Here is an 18,178-nt window from a genome sequence, read left to right on the forward strand (position 1 = left end):
GATCACGATTGGTTGACCATGTCGGGATTCTTTTTGATTGATCTTATCAGATCCGATGATTAGATTTCTTGTTTCCCGTCTGAGACCCACAGGCTTCATTGTTGAACAAAGCCGGTCCCAGCAAAATCTGATGGTGCTACGTACATGGACCAGGGAGGGAAATTTTTTTGCTCGGTCGCTACCCCTACTTGGTTATTACCTCTGTCGGTTTCATGCGCTTGTCTTTTATTAGCCTCGTTCTTACGTACGGATACTACCCACCGAGAAGCCTCGTGTCTTAAGGTGGGCTAAGGATTTCTTCGAGAAGATGATCAGGTAGCTCGACGAAGGACGATCGCCGAGACTGGTGGGACTTGTTCTCTCATTTGGACTATGGACTTTTAGTTGTTTGGATTTTATGAGGGATCGACTGCTAAGCATCGAACACATATCCCAAGGCTACTAGTGCGTTAATAATTCCTGCGGCGGCCGAGAAATTTGTCAGGTTGCGTACGTGAAGTCGTATTTTGACATCCGCTGTCAGGCCCGCCCGTGTATACTAGGTACAGCTGCAGCTAAGACAGGTTGCATGGGTATGGAGATCGGGTTCTGCATGTCTGGTTAGCTCCCTCGCACGACATTCTTTGGAACCTTCGAAAGGAAGATCACGGCAAGGCTAGACCCTGATTCTTCTATTCTCATACATAGCTCGAGTGCGTAGTGAAGATCCCGATAGGAGGAGAAGTCTTGTGTATCTTTACACTAGACAAGTCACACACACCCTCCTCTTCCTCGCGCCAACGATCCTTCGAGATGTCTACACAATCGCTTGTCCCCTCGTCCTCTCCAAATCCTCAGTTCCAGAGGGAGAAGTTGTCGTATTTGGAAGGACCGGTAGACCCTCCATTGGTAGATTTGACACTCGGCGAGCTGTTGGATCTACAATGTCAACACCATGGTAGCCAGGAGTGTATCGTCACACCATGGACGGGTGCTAGGTGGACGTACAATGAGCTGAATCAGCAGAGCTCTCAGTTGGCGAGGGCGTTGATGTCGCTCGGGATTGGAGTTGGTGATCGCGTTGGTATCATGGCCGGTAATTGCGAGCAGTACGCTGCGGTTTTCTTCGCCGTCACCCGAATTGGTGCTATCCTCGTGATCCTAAACAACACATACACGCCGACGGAAGCGATGTACGCGTTGAAGTTCTCTGGTAAGCTATCTTCCACTAAGTTCCAACCAATTACGTGATTATTAAACGTTTTCTAGATTGTAAGGTATTCTTCACAACAAAAAAGATCGGAAGAACAGACAACACCAAGATCCTGGGTGAACTCGCGAAGGAAAAGCAAGGCCCCAACATCGTTATCCTACGAGGCGAATCCGGGTCCTACCCAACGTACGCAGACCTCATCAAACAAGGTCGCGGCATCAACCCCGAGGACGTCAACCGCGTGAGCAAGAAGGTCCTCGCGCACAACGTGTGCAATCTGCAATTCACAAGCGGCACAACCGGGCTCCCGAAAGCAGCCATGCTAACCCACCACAACATCGTGAACAACGCGCGCTTCATCGGCGACCGCATGCGTCTGACTCCCGACGACATCCTCTGCTGTCCGCCCCCACTATTCCACTGCTTCGGCCTCGTGCTAGGCATGATGGCGGTGATCACCCACGGCGCGAAAATCGTGTACCCGGAGGAGACCTTCGACCCGGCCGCTGTCCTGCGCGCCATCTCCGACGAGCGCTGCACCGCCGTCCACGGCGTCCCGGCTATGTTCGACACCCTGTTCAGCCTGGAGCCGCCCCCGGGCTTCAACTGCGCGAACCTGCGCACGGGCATTATCGCCGGCGCTCCCGTGCCGAGGTATTTGATGGAATTGCTTATTGATCGCTTTGGCATGACGGAGTTCACGAGTAGTTACGGGTTGACGGAGGCAAGTCCGACTTGCTTTAATGCGTTTACGGATGATGCGATTGAGAGGAGGTTGACGACGGTGGGAACGCTGATGCCGCATGCAAGGGCGAAGATCGTGGACCATGATGGGAATATCGTGCCGATTGGCCAGCGCGGCGAGCTGTGTATTGCGGGGTACCAGCTCCAGGCTGGGTACTGGAATAACTCGGAGAAGACGGCCGAGGTCATGGCGCGGGATGCAGAGGGTGTGCTTTGGCTGAGGACTGGTGATGAGGCTGTGTTCGATGATGCGGGGTATTGTAGTATTACGGGCCGGTTTAAGGATATTATTATTCGTGGTGGAGAGAATATTTATCCCCTTGAGATCGAGGAACGTCTGCTTAAACACCCGAAGATTAGTGGGGCGGTGGTTACGGGGCTTAAGGATGCGCATTATGGGGAGGTTGTGGGCGCGTTCTTGGAGGTTGCGGAGGAGGGAGAGGGGAAAAGACCGACGGATCAGGAGGTTAGGGAGTGGGTGCAGCAGAAGCTGGGTCGGCATAAGGCGCCCGCACATGTGTTTTGGCTTGGTGAGGCGGGTGTGCCGAAGGTGGTCCCGCTTACAGGGAGCGGGAAGGTGAAGAAGTTTGAGATGGCGAGGTTTGGGGAGGAGATTCTTCGGACGAGAAGGTTGGAGAAGCTGTAAAGGCTGTTCTGGAGAGGATGGTGAGGTCCCATGCATGCTTGGAATCTCTGAGTAAAGGGGTAGAACGGGGAGTGCCACGTTAAGCAATTTGAGGAACTTTGTGGCTGTAAAAATGTTGAAAATGGGGCGACGATAATGGTGTCTGATAGTTGTTTGGTATATATAGTAGAGCACCTAGATGTATGTTCAAGAATAATTATATTTTCTTTTACTCCCTCCTTCGTTTTGTGGTTGAAAGACCATGTGGCCTTGAACGAACCATGAGAGGCATACTTAGTAGTGAGCCAGAGCTATTGGCATGCTCTGATCCTCCCAATAACCGTCGTAATCTCCTCATATACCAATACACCTTGCTCTATCTTGTTTATTGAGGGGTGAAATAGGCCGAAGTAGGAATTTATCATCATATTTCCGTTTTTTCCCCTGGGATGGGAAGAGTCCTTCGAGCTCGTCGGGAATCTTTTATCCAAGCGTCCAGGCCCTGCTTTCTGAACTTGCTGAAACCCATACACACGCCTTCAATGTCATATTTCTTGAGATGATGGTTCATTATATCCACCCAGTTAGATTTTACACCCAAGAAAAAAGAATGGCGTTCATAGTCGCTAGCCTAGGATAGGTTGGTAAGGCATGGTGTATTCCGATGATCGTGGTGTGGCTGTGGCTAGGATATCAAGCTTCTTAAGAGCCATAGATTCCGGGAAGCAACACCATAAGAAAGTTAGTTAGATTGATATGGCAATCGTCTAATTAGAAAAAAGAGATACGCTTCCTAGAGAGGTCAGTCTAGAGGTACCTTTCAAGAGATATTCTATGCACCAGTCCTTGTCAGCTGCGAGACACTCATTTTGGCTCAGATGCCAGCTGCCAGAACAGCTGCCGCATTACTTCAAATCAGCCATCAGCTTCACTTACTTATGTCTCCTAATATTTAACCTAAGAAGGTTTCAGGCTTTGAATAATAACAATCCCAAATCAATAAGAACTACTCACAAAAGGGTTTTATCAATTTAAAATCAAGATATGCTATACAATACCCACTTAATGTGAAGAGCGTACTGAGGTAAATTGAAGGGTACCAGTTGGCGGCTAAGAGTTTGCGGTTGGCGTTACAGCTAACGGCTGCCGAAAGACGAAATATGATAAATGTATTGAAGGGCATTCATGGATGTCTGTCGCGACTTATGGATCTCTCAAATTCCATATTTATGGACCTTGGAAGTGACCAACATTTTGCGCGATGAAGTGTTGAAGGTCGTAGGCGTAGATGTGCTGTAATTCTGAAGTGTCTGGATTCTGGAATGTGAAGTAAATTCAAGCATAGACCTTCGAAGTTGGAATCTTGGAACTGGTGTGTTATGTAATCAAAGAGATTATGTCATCTTCCCCTCATTTCAATTCAATTTAGCTTAGAAATAATAAAAACATAAAAGAACTTTGAAATATGAGAATTTTAGAGATTACCTAATCGGAAACATTATTATGTAATATATGCTTAGTAAAGAAATTACATAATACACCTCGGTTATGTATACCCTGCTTCACCTAAACGCGACTTTTACAGGGGTCATGACTGCTGGAAGGCGCTGTTTACATAATGGAGGGGATAGTGCATTTTAGTATTATTAAGATGTTCAAGTCATTTAATTGGACACTGTTTCATTAACTTAACTTTAGCAATCTTCAACCCTTCTTCCATCTTTATATCTCCATGTTTGTAGCCAAACATTAATACCTACATGAGTTGTATCGACGGAAATTAAACCCATCTTGCATACTAGGTACATATACCTCGGGTCTGAGACTTATTAGCTCATCCGATGATGCGAGAGCTCACAAGAATGCGAGACTCTTATGCGCACCAATGTGCGGATTTTCCGGAATGATCTACGGCGCGTCGGTTAGCCAAAATACTGGAATATTCGTCTTTTCTTCCAGATCTAGATCGAGTCACTCGTTCGCTATAGGAAATAAGGCACGACAATCATACGAAATTTGTGAGCTAGATCCGCGTTGGCGGGATGGGATGTACCGAACGATGAAGTCAACCCGAAGGAATTGATCAATGAGAACCCCTGTTATTGAAAAATAAGCAACAAATAAGCCGTCCTATTGGAAGCTTAGCTGTTATTATTCCGTTTCTCGTTACGACGTTAACGTTACGCTGCCGCTGTGGGGATGATCCTTCTACACCGTCCGATCCCTCACCGAAGATCCTCTTACAAACTCGCCCATGTGTGCCGTGCCGCGGTCCAACAAACATACCTGTTTTTCTGCTATTTTGTTCTCCTTGTGAACCGGATGGGGTAGTTTGTCATCTCCAACGATCTCCAAATATGACCAAATACGGCCGTGTGTGGCCGATCTTTACGCCCTCGTTACCCCACAATACCCCAACCCGGCTACAGGTCAGGGGTTTCTTTGTATGACGAACCAGGTGAGCTCCGATGCGAGTGTAACCCGGGCTTGCAAGGCAGCTGCTGTAGCTACATAAATAGTCAGAATGTAGCTTTCTTTTTCTTTCTTCACCACTTCCGAGTTACCGGATTTCTTCGGATTACAGTAGGAATTGGCAATGAGGTCGCCATTGTTTCTGGCTGTCGCCGTCCACGCTCTCCTAAGCCATGCATTTGGCTCTGGAGGGCGACCGGATGCTATGATCTGGGAATATGCCGAGAAGAGATCGCTTGCCCAAGACATTGTTACTTGGGACTCCCATTCGCTCTTTGTCCACGGTGAGAGGGTGATGATCTTCAGCGGAGAGATCCACCCTTTCAGACTTCCTGTCCCATCACTATGGATCGATCTCTTGCAGAAAGTGAAGGCACTTGGATTCAATGCCTGCTCATTTTATGTCGACTGGGCTCTTTTAGAAGGAAAGCCCGGTGAATTCCGTGCAGATGGTGTTTTTGATCTCCAGCCGTTCTTCGACGCCGCTACAAAGGCTGGAATCTACCTCATTGCCAGGCCCGGCCCTTACATCAATGCCGAAGTAAGTTTAAGGAAGCTTCGGGTCGAGTCATCTGAGACATTTAGCTAAAAAGAACCCCAACAGGTCAGCGGAGGTGGTTTCCCTGGCTGGCTGCAAAGAAATCGTGGCTCCCTTAGGACTGTTGCACCAGATTTCCTCAATGCGACCGACTTTTACATGTCGAACATCGCCAAGATAATTGCGCAAAATCAAATCACGAATGGCGGTCCAATTATTCTGATCCAGCCAGAGAATGAGTATACGAATGCCGAACCTTTTATTCCTTTCCCCGATGGATCATACATGGAATATGTCATGAAGCAATCTCGAGATGCTGGTGTAGTCGTTCCTTTCATTAGCAACGATGCTAGCGCTGCAGGACACAATGCTCCAGGAACTGGAGAAGGCGAGGTCGACATATACGGACATGATGGATACCCCCTAGGCTTCGACTGCGCGCATCCTACAGTGTGGCCTGCGAATAACCTCCCCACAACGTATAGAAGCCTCCATTTAAAGCAGAGTCCAACTACGCCTTATTCCATTGTCGAGTTCCAAGGAGGGTCTTTCGATCCCTGGGGCGGTTGGGGCTTTGATCAGGTATGTTTAAGTAATTCTGATAGTTTATCTCAAGATCTTCGACTAACAAAATAATAGTGTAGCGAGCTCGTCAACCATGAATTCGAACGAGTGTTCTACAAGAACAACTACGCTGCAGTAAGCATCAATTCCTAAGAAATGATGGTGATGGGGAAACTATCTAACATTTTAACAAAGGGTGTAACAATTTACAACCTTTACATGATCTTTGGTGGCACCAATTGGGGCAACCTAGGACACCCAGGTGGATACACTTCATATGACTATGGTAGTGTTATCAAGGAGGATCGAACTGTTACCCGAGAAAAATACTCAGAGTTGAAGTTACAAGCGACCTTCCTGGTGTCGAGCCCTGGATATCTTACCGCAACCCCTGGTAACAGCTCTACCAGCATATACAGCGACAACCCCGATATAACCGTTACTCCTGTGCTTGGAAACACCACAGATGATGCCTCATTCTTCATCGTACGACATACCAACTACTCCAGTTTCGCGTCGACTCAGTACCGCCTAAAATTACCTACCTCCAAAGGAACTCTCACTGTCCCTCAGTTGAACCAATCGCTCAGCCTAAATGGCCGAGACTCTAAAGTGGTCGTTACGGACTACGATATTCAAGGCAGCAAGTTGCTTTACTCTACTGCTGATGTCTTCACACATGTGAAGCAAGAAAATCATACAGTACTCATTTTATATGCTGGAGCTGGCGAAAACAATGAATTTGCTATTCAAGGATCGACAGGCGGGGAGGTCAAGAAGATCTCGGGAGGAACATCTTTCCAGGCCACAAGCAGCAACTCGTCTGATTACATCACAGTAAACTGGACAGCATCTTCAGAGGGTTATATCCTTCAAATTGGCAGCGGTCTCTATGTTTATTTGCTTGGTTTGTCTATCCTCTGAAGCACATTTTATGATACTAATAGTTACTAGATCGCAACACCGCCTACAACTACTGGGCTACCGATATCGCCAACACAACCTCCAAGCTAATCATCAATGGGCCTTATCTTGTACGCTCTGCCTCTATAGATGCTGACGAATTACACATTAAGGCCGATTTCAACGCTACCACAAAGGTTGAGATTCTGGGTGTTCCGGAAACTGTTTCTAAGCTCTTTATAAATGGCAAGGAGACTCCAACAGAGACAGCAGGTCTTGCTAAGGTTGCCAATGTATCGATAACTGCCCCGTCATTTACTGTTCCTAAGCTCTCGGATCTCGATTGGAAGTACATCGACTCGCTTCCGGAGATTACCACAGGTTTCGACGACTCGGCATGGCCAAGTGCCGACAAGACATCTACTGATAACACGTATCAATACCTTCGAACTCCAGTCTCGACGTATGCGTCTGACTACGGCTTCCATACTGGTGTTCTAGTGTACCGAGGCCATTTCAATGCCACAGGTTACGAGACAACCTTTGCGCTTTGGCAATCAGGTGGAACTGGATTCGCCGCGTCGATTTGGGTAGACGACTACCTACTCTCATCATACGGCGGCAACCCAGCAAACGAAAGCTTCCAAGGAAAATACGATGTCACTGGTCCTGGGTTCAAGGCTGGAACGGAACACGTCTTTACTGTCGTAGTAGAGAACATGGGTCTTAATGAAGATCATGGATTTGATGAGGAGAAAGCTCCACGAGGTATTTTAGGATGGCGACTTGCAACATCCAAAGCGACCAACACTCCTATTTCTTGGAAGTTGACGGGTAATCTTGGTGGCGAGGACTACTTGGACCGCGCCCGTGGCCCGCTGAATGAGGGTGGTCTGTTCGCCGAACGCCAAGGTTTCCATCTTCCTGGTACACCAACAGCTGATTGGGAATCTCACTCCCCTCTCGAAGGCATTGGCGCGCCCGGTGTTGGTTTTTACTCTGCTACATTCGACCTAAACCTTCCTTCTGCTGAGTGGGATATCCCACTCTCTTTCTCGTTCACCAACAACACTGCCACGTCCGGCATCTACCGTGCTCAGCTGTATGTCAATGGATGGCAGTACGGTAAAATCGCCAGCAATATCGGACCTCAGACTGTGTTCCCGGTCCCAGAAGGTATCCTTAACTATAACGGCTCGAATTATGTCGGCATCTCACTATGGGCGCTTGAAGCAGGTGGTGCTAAGATCCCCGCTCTAGAACTCGTAGCCGGTGTGCCAGTTTGGACGAGCAGGGAGACCGTCGAGCTTGTGGAGAGCCCACCGTATAACAAGCGGGAGGGTGCTTACTAGATGATAATAGGGATAATTGCCCCGTTAATTAGCTCCTCATAGTTATAATGTTTAACGAATCACTTCAAATACTAGATATTAGGTAACGGGAAAAAAACTCTGTTCGTCTATGGCAATTTATGCCATAGGTATTTATAAAAAAAGGCAAAAAACAAAATCCCAGCCTTGTTCAAGAATATCTTGAACACAAAAACAAAACAAAACCGAAAAAAAAGACGCAAGAAGAACGGGGAGCGAGCCCGTCTTCCCCTGCTGGCCGAAGCTCAGCATAGCCCCACGCCTGGGGAGGAATAAACATCTGGTCAACTGATTAGCATATGTGTTTGATATCTTGAAGGTCTTGTATGTCCTTACCTCTCCCAGACGAAAGCCGAAACAAACTACGCGCGTCTTCCAACGGGGATCCCCCCATCCTAGTTGAGTGAGGTTAGCTAATGTCAAGTACATAATATTAATATTAATATGCAAGTATTCTTACCTCTCGTTGGAGAAAACCAAGAAGGTCGGGGTGCGAACCCGCCTTCCTCTGCCGTCTCGTGCGGCATAGCCTCACGCCTGGTGAGGAGCTATGCTCTGATAAACCGTTAGCTAATACTCACACAATATTATTATGACTAATCATGTTACACTTACCAACTCACAGGCGAAGGCCAAAAGAAAAACAAAAAAACAACGCTGGCGGGCACCAAGCCCCTTCGCCACCACCATCTACTGGCGGCCTCGCTTAGCGAGCCGCTTCTCGCTGATGCCGATTATAGTTCGGCACATCACCAGTTCCTCCTCCTTCTCGATGGATCTCATCCGATCGAGGGCATCGGGGAGGGAGAGACGGCTCGTCAGGAGCCCGACAACGGTCTGGTCACAACCGTCGTGGAAATGAATCCACGCGGCGAGCTTGTAGATCAGGGCGACACTGCACCCTGACCACTCAAGCTGCCTGACCAGGCCGCGCACGAGCTCCCGCTCGTCTTCCCGCGACACCGAGAGGTATCCCACCAGGAATTCTTGCTCCTCTGCCGTGAGCTCCGTGCTGCCGGTGCGCAGGCACGAGAAGAAGTACTCGTGTACTTCTTGCCGCTCTTTGGCTGCGGCAGAGAGGTGGCTGGTGGGAGAGGGGGAACGCGGAGATGCTCGGCGAGAAGTCCTTGTCGAGCGGTGGCGGCGTCCCACTTGGCCTCGCTGGCAAGGCGAGGAGCTCTCGTACGGAGAGCGTTGTCGGTGGGAGGCTTGGGCCCTACTGCCCTGGTTGCGTGCCGCAACATCTCTGTAGGAAAGTTTTGTTAGATAGGGGGGTCGGTGACGAGAGGTTGGTCACGTGATGAGGTGAAGAAATTGTTTGATGGATTGATGAATGGATTGATGAATGGATAGGTATATGGATGTGTGGGTGGATGGATGGATGGATGGATGGATGGATAGATGGATGGATTGGTGAATGGGTATGGGTATATGGGTAGATGAATATATATATGGATTTGTGGGAGGTGTATGTGTGTATGTGTATGGAAATTAATTGATGGATGAATGAACAAAGGGAAAAGAAATATTACCATCATCATTGAATTAATTAATTAATTAATTAATTAATTGTATGATGAGTATGGTGAGGGTATATGATAAGAAAGTTATATTGAACTTACCTCTCTCGTCGTCCACGGTGTCGGTCGTGGGGGCGTCGACGATCTCCGAAAGCCTCGAGAGAAGAGGCGGATTCGGGCGACGGGTACAAGTCGCCCGCCGACGTCTGGTGAGTTCCCAGAGGGGCAGACGTGGCGAGGGGGGAGGAGGTGGGAGGAGAGGGAGGAGAGAAAGCCGGGGGAATCGGGATACCGATTCCTCGGTGAAGTTCCTTAAAGTTGACATCTGGGAACTTCACCGCGGGGGGCTTGGCGGGGAGGCGGAGGTCGATGGGTGCCATCTTTGGTGATGGCAGGGCGCACACGAGAAAACGGAAGGCCTAAAAAACTCTCGAATTACTTCTAGTAATTCGCCGGCAACAGGCGCAGAGTATTACACACACAAGGAATTGGTCTGGTTGGTTCGTTGGTGGTTGGGAAGTAAACGTTTCTGTGAACCAATGTTGTGTGCGTGGGGAAGAAAAGGAAAAGAAGTTTTACAATTCAGAATGGAAGCCGGAGTTTTAAGGTCGGCAGCGAGTCTCGAAATCAGTAGGGCGGGCGGTCAACAGATTCTGCCAGGTATTATTGTCAACTCAGTTTACAGAGGTATTGTACGAGACGCGATAGAATTTGGTGTTCTACTAGGTACTTACATAGGTACGTACCAGGGTACTCATTAAATCCATCATGTACAAGTGCCTCTCAACGCCAATAGGTACCTGCTTACGGCTCTATGGTTCCCTATATCCGCCATTATCGTGACATCTGCGCAAGTACGAATATGTACGCATGTACTACTAGGTATTTTCTACTATTCTCATTGAATACCATCTAAAAAATAGAAGGATGGCTACTGATGTTCATTGCAATAAACTAGAGATTTCTTATGTATTAAGGTAGCATATATATATATTGTGTAGTTTGAACTGGTATGTTAGTATGCTGGCCATCTTGTACATGAAATAATACATTTACGAGACCTTCCTAAGTATTTATAACATTAATTGTAAATGAATTTTATTCAACCTTCTACCTTCTAGGGCAATCTACATAGGTACGCAAATAATACTTCACAATATTGTCACTGTCAATGGTACAATTGTTGTTAGGAGGATTACATAATCGGTGATTTCAGGGGGGCAATTCTCCACTTTTAAACAGTTGACTGATATGATTGGCTAATCAATAATGTTTTTTTCGACTTCAATGTTAAACACCACCATTAATATGGTATAGAGGATGTATTTTTTTTTACATTCCCGTTATCATTTCTCTAGGTCTCGAAACTCTCTAAATATATCAGTTCAATGATTTTGACGGGATATCGGTCGCTATCGGATTTAAGCAACCGGTCAATTTAAGATGTGTAGGTACGTAGTAAATAGGGGTATTTGCGTACAGTTTGCACCACTACAAGACCAACATGTAAGTACCAAAGTACCAAACTAACCTAATGGATTATTTGGGCATTTCAGATGTAGTCCTTTGGAGTTTGGACGTACAGGTATCATCTTTAATATTTTACACGATCGATGGAGTTTAGGGATAATAAGGGTCCACGATACGAATATTTCTCATATTTAAATTTTAACTTTGAATGTTAATGAGGTAACATAATTGGTAGGTAGGTAGGTATTTGGTACGTAGGAAAGTACTCAAGAGTATGAATTAATTATTTTAGATTATAGATCCGTAGATTATTTTATTGTTAGGTACATATTTATCGTCACGTCGCAGATTCGATTCTCACCCAAGTTATTTTTCCTTCCTACTAGGTATTTGAAATTTCTAGCATGATTAGTAATGATATACTTATATGGTGTTACCTAGTATTGTTAAGATACCTAGGTACTTGATACTTGTTACGGGGCAGTTGGGTAATACTAGCTAGATCACTTCCAAGTTGATTGACCTAAAGCATTGCTCCTTGATTATGTCAGCATAACGTGGATAGGATTAGTTCGAGCTATCATTAATTATGAGCAAAGCTCCCTTTTACTTGATAAATCATACCGTTCTATGTGAGAGAGACCAGGCACCTTGAATTTTGCCGAAGTCTGTAATGTCCTGATATTCCTCAGAAAACTGCAACCTGTATCATAGTTTGAATGTGTCGGGTGCGGTTATCAACTTCTCAGGCCTTGATTTCGTTTATTCGAGTGTTTTCAAGCTTTGAATTAGACGGCGCGCTCATATTTCTCGTTATCACGCCTACGATCGTGGCATTCCCAAGCACACGGGTTTTACTACGCGTGCGGGTAATTGTTGCGTCTGCTGCAATACTACTTCGGTACCCAGATCCTAAGGCAATTCGAGTAGCAATGCGTCCCAATGTCACACTGGGGTAATATATCCTTGAATTATTAGATAGTTGATAATAATAAATGATGAATAATGAATAATTTAGTCTAATTATCCATCTTGCATCTTAATGAACGACGATGACATCAATGGGCGGGTTAATGATGTACCTTTGTACTTCTCAAGTACTAAGTACAGTCCGATACCGGTCCGAGAATGATTTTTATCAGATCCGAATACGCCCCACAAAGTGATTGGCCGCGCCATTAAAATGAAACTTGGGAAATTTTTATCTGATCCGCTGCTAGCCATCCCACCATCGCGCACCGTCCGTTGGCCCATCATTCCAAACGACGAAACGTGGGTATCGTCCCCGATCCATCCGCTTAAAGTTATCTGATCCGCCTCTGCAGACCGCCAAGAGACATGGTCTTGATTTTGCTGACACACCTTAATACGCAAGCTTCCCCAAATACCTCGTGTATTCCGCTGGGGATGTGTACTACTTATGTATTCGGCTGGTCAAGTTTGGGACTAGGCTAGAAAGAAGATCAAGCTGCGCGACCGTTGAGACACGTTGACCAGTTGACGTTTGACCGGACGATCCCTTGCATTAGCGCACGAAAAAGTTTTGAGCGTTGAACCTTTACGGAGATGGAAAGTGGGAATGAAGACCCAAAAGACCAAGAACCCCCCTTCCAAAAAGGCAAGTCGAATAAAGTATTGTACTTCGAGGTACTTATGCTACCACAATGCTACCTCGTAAGTGAAGCTACCTGCTATAGCTAGGTAGACACTAGCTGAGTAGCCCCGTACCGGGGTGATGGCGGAATAACTCGGCCTAGGCCTGCTGGAAGTTTGTACCTATGCATGCTCAAGTTTTGCTGGCCAAGGAGAACACTCGGCTTTTCTAGGCAAATAAGAAATTCTCTTTCCAGTGTTTACATCGAGCCGAATAAACAAAAAGTCTCGTAGGAAGATCACGGGAAGAAAAATCTGCAATTGAAGGCGTATCTGATAATCCAATTGCGTCTCCCGCTCACGTTACACCACACGTCCAGCTGAAATCCTCGTAAGCAATGGCGGCGCCACCTATAAATGAGCCGGTACTCAGCCTACCGCACCCGTACCTCGTGCCCTATCTTCTCGTCAAGACAGACCGTCCTTCGGAATCGTCAGCTCCTTGGTTCCAAGTAAAACCGCAAGAAGCCGTCGCCTCAGACAAGACGAAGAACGCCACGCCCCTACCTGAACCCCTCCACAGCGACACCCTCTTCTTCACCGAGCCCGCGGACCTCAAGTCCAGCGAGCGTCCCGCCGACTCGAACAACACGCCTTGGGGCCGCGCTCGCCGCTCCCCCAGCTCGACCATAACATGGGACTCGACGACCCCGACTCTCGCCCAGGCCTGGCTCGTCGTATACGTGCTCCTGACCATCCGCCCGTCCACAGAAGGCCTTCGCCTAACCCTCAGCGGACCCGGTAAAGAATCTCTCGGAGCACAACTCAAAGCCGTCCTCCTCGCCGTCGACCACCCCACTGCAGCCGGTCTCACCGATGAGCTTCTCGTCCTCCGAAGCACCTTCTGGCAAGGCGCCGGCTCGCCCTTCGGACCCCGCAGCGTCTGGGTCCCGGAGTCCACCGCGCCCCTGACGAAGCCGCTGTCCGCGTACCCCCTCACGCCGCTCGACCACAACATGACCTCCGAAGCCGGCGCGCTCTCCTGGCACCCGCGCCGCCCTGCGAAGCCGCGTCCGGGGAGCGTCGTGTATAGTCGGTGGATCCCGCATTTGCGCGAGACATTTAGTATGGTTGCCCTCGATTGGGAGAATGCCGAACATTTGGATTTGTTCCATACGTGGCAGAATGATCCGAGGGTTTCCCAGGGCTGGAATGAGACGGGCTCGTTGGAGCAGCATCGTGAGTATCTCAGGAAAGCGCATGTGGATCCCCATCAGATTACGCTGTTGGCGGCGTTTGATGATACGTTTTTTGCGTATTTCGAGGTTTATTGGGCTAAGGTACGTGAGATTGTTTTGGGGGTTTTGTGGAGGTTGTACTAATGTGCTTTGGTGTTTAGGAAGATCGTTTGGGCGCGTATTATAGCGCTGGAGACTTCGATCGTGGCCGACATTCGCTTGTTGGCGATGTAAGGTTCCGTGGCCCGCATCGTGTGACGGCGTGGTGGTCGAGCTTGATGCATTACTTGTTCCTGGATGACCCTCGTACTATGCAAGTCGTGGGTGAGCCTAAGTACATAAATAGCTCCGTGCTTATGTACGACTTCATGCATGGCTTCGGGCTTGACAAGTTCGTTGACTTGCCGCATAAGCGATCTGCTTTTGTGACTTGCTCCCGCGAACGTTTCTTCCAGCTCGCACCCCTTGCTGAGAGTGAGAAGTTCGTGGGCGGCACGTTGGTCGGGCTAATCCCGAAGTTGTGAGCGCGGTTTGTCACGTGTTAGGTAGCAATATTGTTACGCGTCGAGGAAGGGAGGGGGAAGGGAGCGATTAAAAAAGGTGTCATCATTCATACCTGCCAGTCAGCGCTTATCTCTGCTAAAATTGGTCATCGCGGAAAAATAATACGGTTCATTAAATGTTTGTATATTCATTCACCTACGAAAATATTTAACTGCCTTCATACTTTGACCAATATGTTCACGGAATTTTTTTTAAAAAAAACGAAAAGACAGAGAAACAAATATCATGGTCTATCTGAAGAACATCATCAAATTTTCACGATCTGTCTAGTGTGTCGATCGTAAATGAGCGCGCTGCTGGGTGCTATTTTACCTTACTAACTCCGATTGCGCCGATACCACCCAGACCCAGACTAAAGGACAGACCGTCATGCCTTCGTACCACCGAGGTTGAGATGGTCCCAGACGACTGCGAGATGACATGTTAGCCACGAATTTCGAAATCATCAAGATAAGGTGAGTATTGGATGTGGAAAGTGGAAAGACTTACTTCTGAAACCCAGATCCTCCTCGAAAAACCACTCCATCACCTGCTTGCCATGGTTAACGCCATCGCTGCCGTACGAGAGCGCATTCTTGCCGACAGCGAGGCCGATCATGGGAGGGACCTCGGCAATCTCGTTGAAGACGGGCTCCTTGCCCTGGATCTCCTGTAGCATGAGCTGGTGGATGTTGAGGCCGGCGTATTTGCCCTGGTGCATGGCCCCACCGCATCGCTTGATGCCCGACCAGTTAATCATGTCACCGACGGCGAAATGCTTCGTCGAATCACGAATCTTGTCGGACTTGAATTGCAGCGACGGCCGGATGTTGACGTAGCCCTGCTCGCTGAGCGTCTCCGAAGGTAGGTACGTCGACGTTGGCACGCTGCGCGAGATGGCCATGACGACTAAGCTCGCTATCATCTTGTGGCCGTTCTCGAACTCCACCTCAAAGACCTCGGTGCCGTCCTCGTTCTTGACCGGGGTTTGGCTCTTCAGTCGGTGGTTTAGGAGAACCTCGACACCGGCCTCGCGGGTCAGATCTAGCGCGCAGTCCTTGACGTTATCGGGAAGCGGCTCGGCTGACAGGAGTTTGCTCCGGGAGTGGGCTAAGGTGACCTTGACGTTGGGCTGCACTTCCTTCAGCTCGGCGGCCATCTCAATACCCACGGCGCCTGTATATGTGTGAATAAGGCTTCGACTGAATTGGAGAAACTCATAGTGAGATTGGTGAGATGAGTAATGATGGGTTTACTTACCACCACCGACGATTAATACGGGCGCGGTGCTCTTAGACACGGCACTGATGTGTCGACGGGCTTCCTCGAGGTAGTCCTCTCGCCTGGCCGATTGCGGCACCACGGGCCACACACGCCGAAGACCGGTAGCGGCGACGAAGAAGTCGTATGCCTCGGCCCGTTCCTCCTGGTTCGGCTGCTCAATAATGGTGGCAGTCTTGGTCTCGGGGTCGACTTTGCTGACGGTGCCATGCACGAAGCGCACGTCGGGCCTCTGCAGGATCGGAATGTTCTTGTAATACACCCAAGCCTTCTCGGAATAGCTGGCCGAGGCTAGAGCGAGGGGAGAGCCGATTACATGATCTAGAATTATGGTGATTAGTGGGAGTTTGTGATGTAATTGCTGCCCGGGGACTGGATTGCAGCAGTTCATGCACGGTGGGTAGTGTGATTGTGATATGTCACATACAGAAGCCGTCGCGCTCGTCGACGATGGTGATATCGACCGGAATGGGCGACTCAATGGTATCGCATTTCTCGAGCAGATTAATAGCTGCTGCTAGACCGCCGTAGCAACCGCCGGCTATTAGGACTCTATAGGGGTTGGCCTCGGAGCGGGCGGCGTTGACATTTGTTAGGTTAGAGGCCATTGCGAACCTTGCTGTCGGAGAAATGAAGGAAGTGGAGTGGAAACGTGGAGTAGTTGTTGCGTTTGCTCCGCAGAAGAGGATGCAGCAGTATTTCAGAGACGGGGTCGGAAACCTGGCAGCGGACGCATTCAAATAGGAAAATGTTGACCGCAAGAACATGAATTTTAGGAATCTTGGTACCCCAATTGTTTAGGATGGGATGTATAATTCCCTCTTCCTCACGGCTAGCTGCGTTATAAATTGAAAAAAATAAAAAGGAGGAATTCAAACGGAGTCAAGGGTTAGTCAGGGTCAGCTTCTCGGTACACGGATCACAGTCTGGAAAAATAGGCTGATGAGTATGATAGACATTGGATTTATTCATAATTGGCGAGCCGAAGAATTAAGAATAAGAAAAGACAATGGCAGACAAGGTAACCCTAGTCATCTTGTATTCACAAGTACCCAAGGTAGGGATACCGGTACATACCTAGTAGTTACAATCGGGGGTCCATACTACAGTCTACCTTGCTTGCTTGTGTCGATTCGCGCCAAGGGCGACACATGGTCAACACCTAGGGCATCGTGGTACTTACTAGGCAATTAGATACATACCTAGGTACTTAGGTAAACATAATAAATAGATACCTGACTGTTTAACTTTTTTTTCTTGCTGAGCATTAATATTCACGGGTTAGCTGGTAAGTCAATTGAATGGGTAGTGACTTATTACCTAGTAGGTTGGCTGCTAATTCCCGTTCGTCAGTTTGTGCAATCCTTGGCCGGACCCGAAGATTCCAATTTCCACACGGATCTGATAAAAAAACGAAAAGGGCGGTGATCACTCACAGACGTCAGCGAGTGGGGCATGGACAAAGTTATCAGATCCGCACTTTGCAGGGTTCACCATGGACTAACAGCGAAACCGGCCTTAGATTCGGCCAATCTCATCCGAGCCCTGAACCTGCTTCGAGCTTGTACTTGCTTGTACATAACGATGTTACACCTCGGTTAGAGTACTCTGCATTCGCTCTACGTTAGAACGGGGAAACTCTAGCCGCTCCAATTCTGAATATCTGTTCTCTTTTCGAGTACCTAACATGTGACCGAGATGAATGTTCTTATTTGATAAGATGCGATGACGAGATTCTAAATATTTGGCACGTTGGCGCCATTGGCGTAGTGTTTTTACCAATTGAAGTAATACCTATTGGAAGTTCAACCTAACAGGCAGTACACAGGATCGCATCGACATGACACGGAAAAATGATGATCTGGTCGGGAAAACAGTTAATCGTACTAAAAGGATTATAATCCCTGACTCCCGTGATAACTCCGAAACTTCGGGCTAAAAGTGCTAGTTACCATTTATAGTAATGCGTTAAATCCGACAAATAATGCCATTCGATATACCGCCCGGTATGCCCACCTTGCGTCTATACCTACTGGCTTATTATAATCATGTGTGCTAGAAATAAGACAAATATTATATTGAACACCATATGCAAAAGTTTCACCTACCTAACTTAGTATCTATG

General features: G+C 48.0%; 5 protein-coding genes across 5 annotated transcripts; 3 read left to right on the forward strand and 2 right to left on the reverse strand.

The window, feature by feature from the left end:
- Window positions 1-77: 77 nt before the first annotated feature.
- GGS22DRAFT_157565 (4-coumarate-CoA ligase) lies at window positions 78-2,870 on the forward strand. Its single transcript, XM_047960519.1, has 3 exons — window positions 78-599; window positions 688-1,192; window positions 1,249-2,870. The coding sequence occupies exons 2-3, from the start codon at window positions 793-795 to the stop codon at window positions 2,580-2,582; spliced, it is 1,734 nt and encodes a 577-aa protein (XP_047821433.1). The 5' UTR covers window positions 78-599; window positions 688-792; the 3' UTR covers window positions 2,583-2,870.
- A 2,389-nt stretch (window positions 2,871-5,259) lies between these two features.
- On the forward strand, window positions 5,260-8,539 carry GGS22DRAFT_157568 (glycoside hydrolase family 35 protein). The gene is made up of 5 exons (XM_047960520.1): window positions 5,260-5,574; window positions 5,638-6,153; window positions 6,211-6,270; window positions 6,331-7,042; window positions 7,090-8,539. The coding sequence occupies exons 1-5, from the start codon at window positions 5,329-5,331 to the stop codon at window positions 8,388-8,390; spliced, it is 2,835 nt and encodes a 944-aa protein (XP_047821434.1). The 5' UTR covers window positions 5,260-5,328; the 3' UTR covers window positions 8,391-8,539.
- Window positions 8,540-9,098: 559 nt separating this feature from the next.
- On the reverse strand, window positions 9,099-10,308 carry GGS22DRAFT_186434 (uncharacterized protein; the record flags this gene model as incomplete). Its single annotated transcript, XM_047964453.1, has 2 exons — window positions 9,099-9,654; window positions 10,031-10,308. The coding sequence occupies 2 exons, from the start codon at window positions 10,306-10,308 to the stop codon at window positions 9,099-9,101; spliced, it is 834 nt and encodes a 277-aa protein (XP_047821435.1).
- Window positions 10,309-13,389: 3,081 nt separating this feature from the next.
- Window positions 13,390-14,753, forward strand: GGS22DRAFT_186435 (acyl-CoA N-acyltransferase; the record flags this gene model as incomplete). Its single annotated transcript, XM_047964454.1, has 2 exons — window positions 13,390-14,331; window positions 14,391-14,753. The coding sequence occupies 2 exons, from the start codon at window positions 13,390-13,392 to the stop codon at window positions 14,751-14,753; spliced, it is 1,305 nt and encodes a 434-aa protein (XP_047821436.1).
- A 407-nt stretch (window positions 14,754-15,160) lies between these two features.
- On the reverse strand, window positions 15,161-16,661 carry GGS22DRAFT_186436 (FAD/NAD(P)-binding domain-containing protein; the record flags this gene model as incomplete). The annotated part of the gene is made up of 4 exons (XM_047964455.1): window positions 15,161-15,201; window positions 15,283-15,948; window positions 16,033-16,374; window positions 16,481-16,661. The coding sequence occupies 4 exons, from the start codon at window positions 16,659-16,661 to the stop codon at window positions 15,161-15,163; spliced, it is 1,230 nt and encodes a 409-aa protein (XP_047821437.1).
- Window positions 16,662-18,178: the final 1,517 nt, after the last annotated feature.

The sequence above is a fragment of the Annulohypoxylon maeteangense genome (assembly GCF_022496945.1).
Source record: "Annulohypoxylon maeteangense strain CBS 123835 unplaced genomic scaffold GGS22scaffold_4, whole genome shotgun sequence".
Taxonomy (NCBI): Eukaryota; Fungi; Ascomycota; class Sordariomycetes; order Xylariales; family Hypoxylaceae; genus Annulohypoxylon; species Annulohypoxylon maeteangense.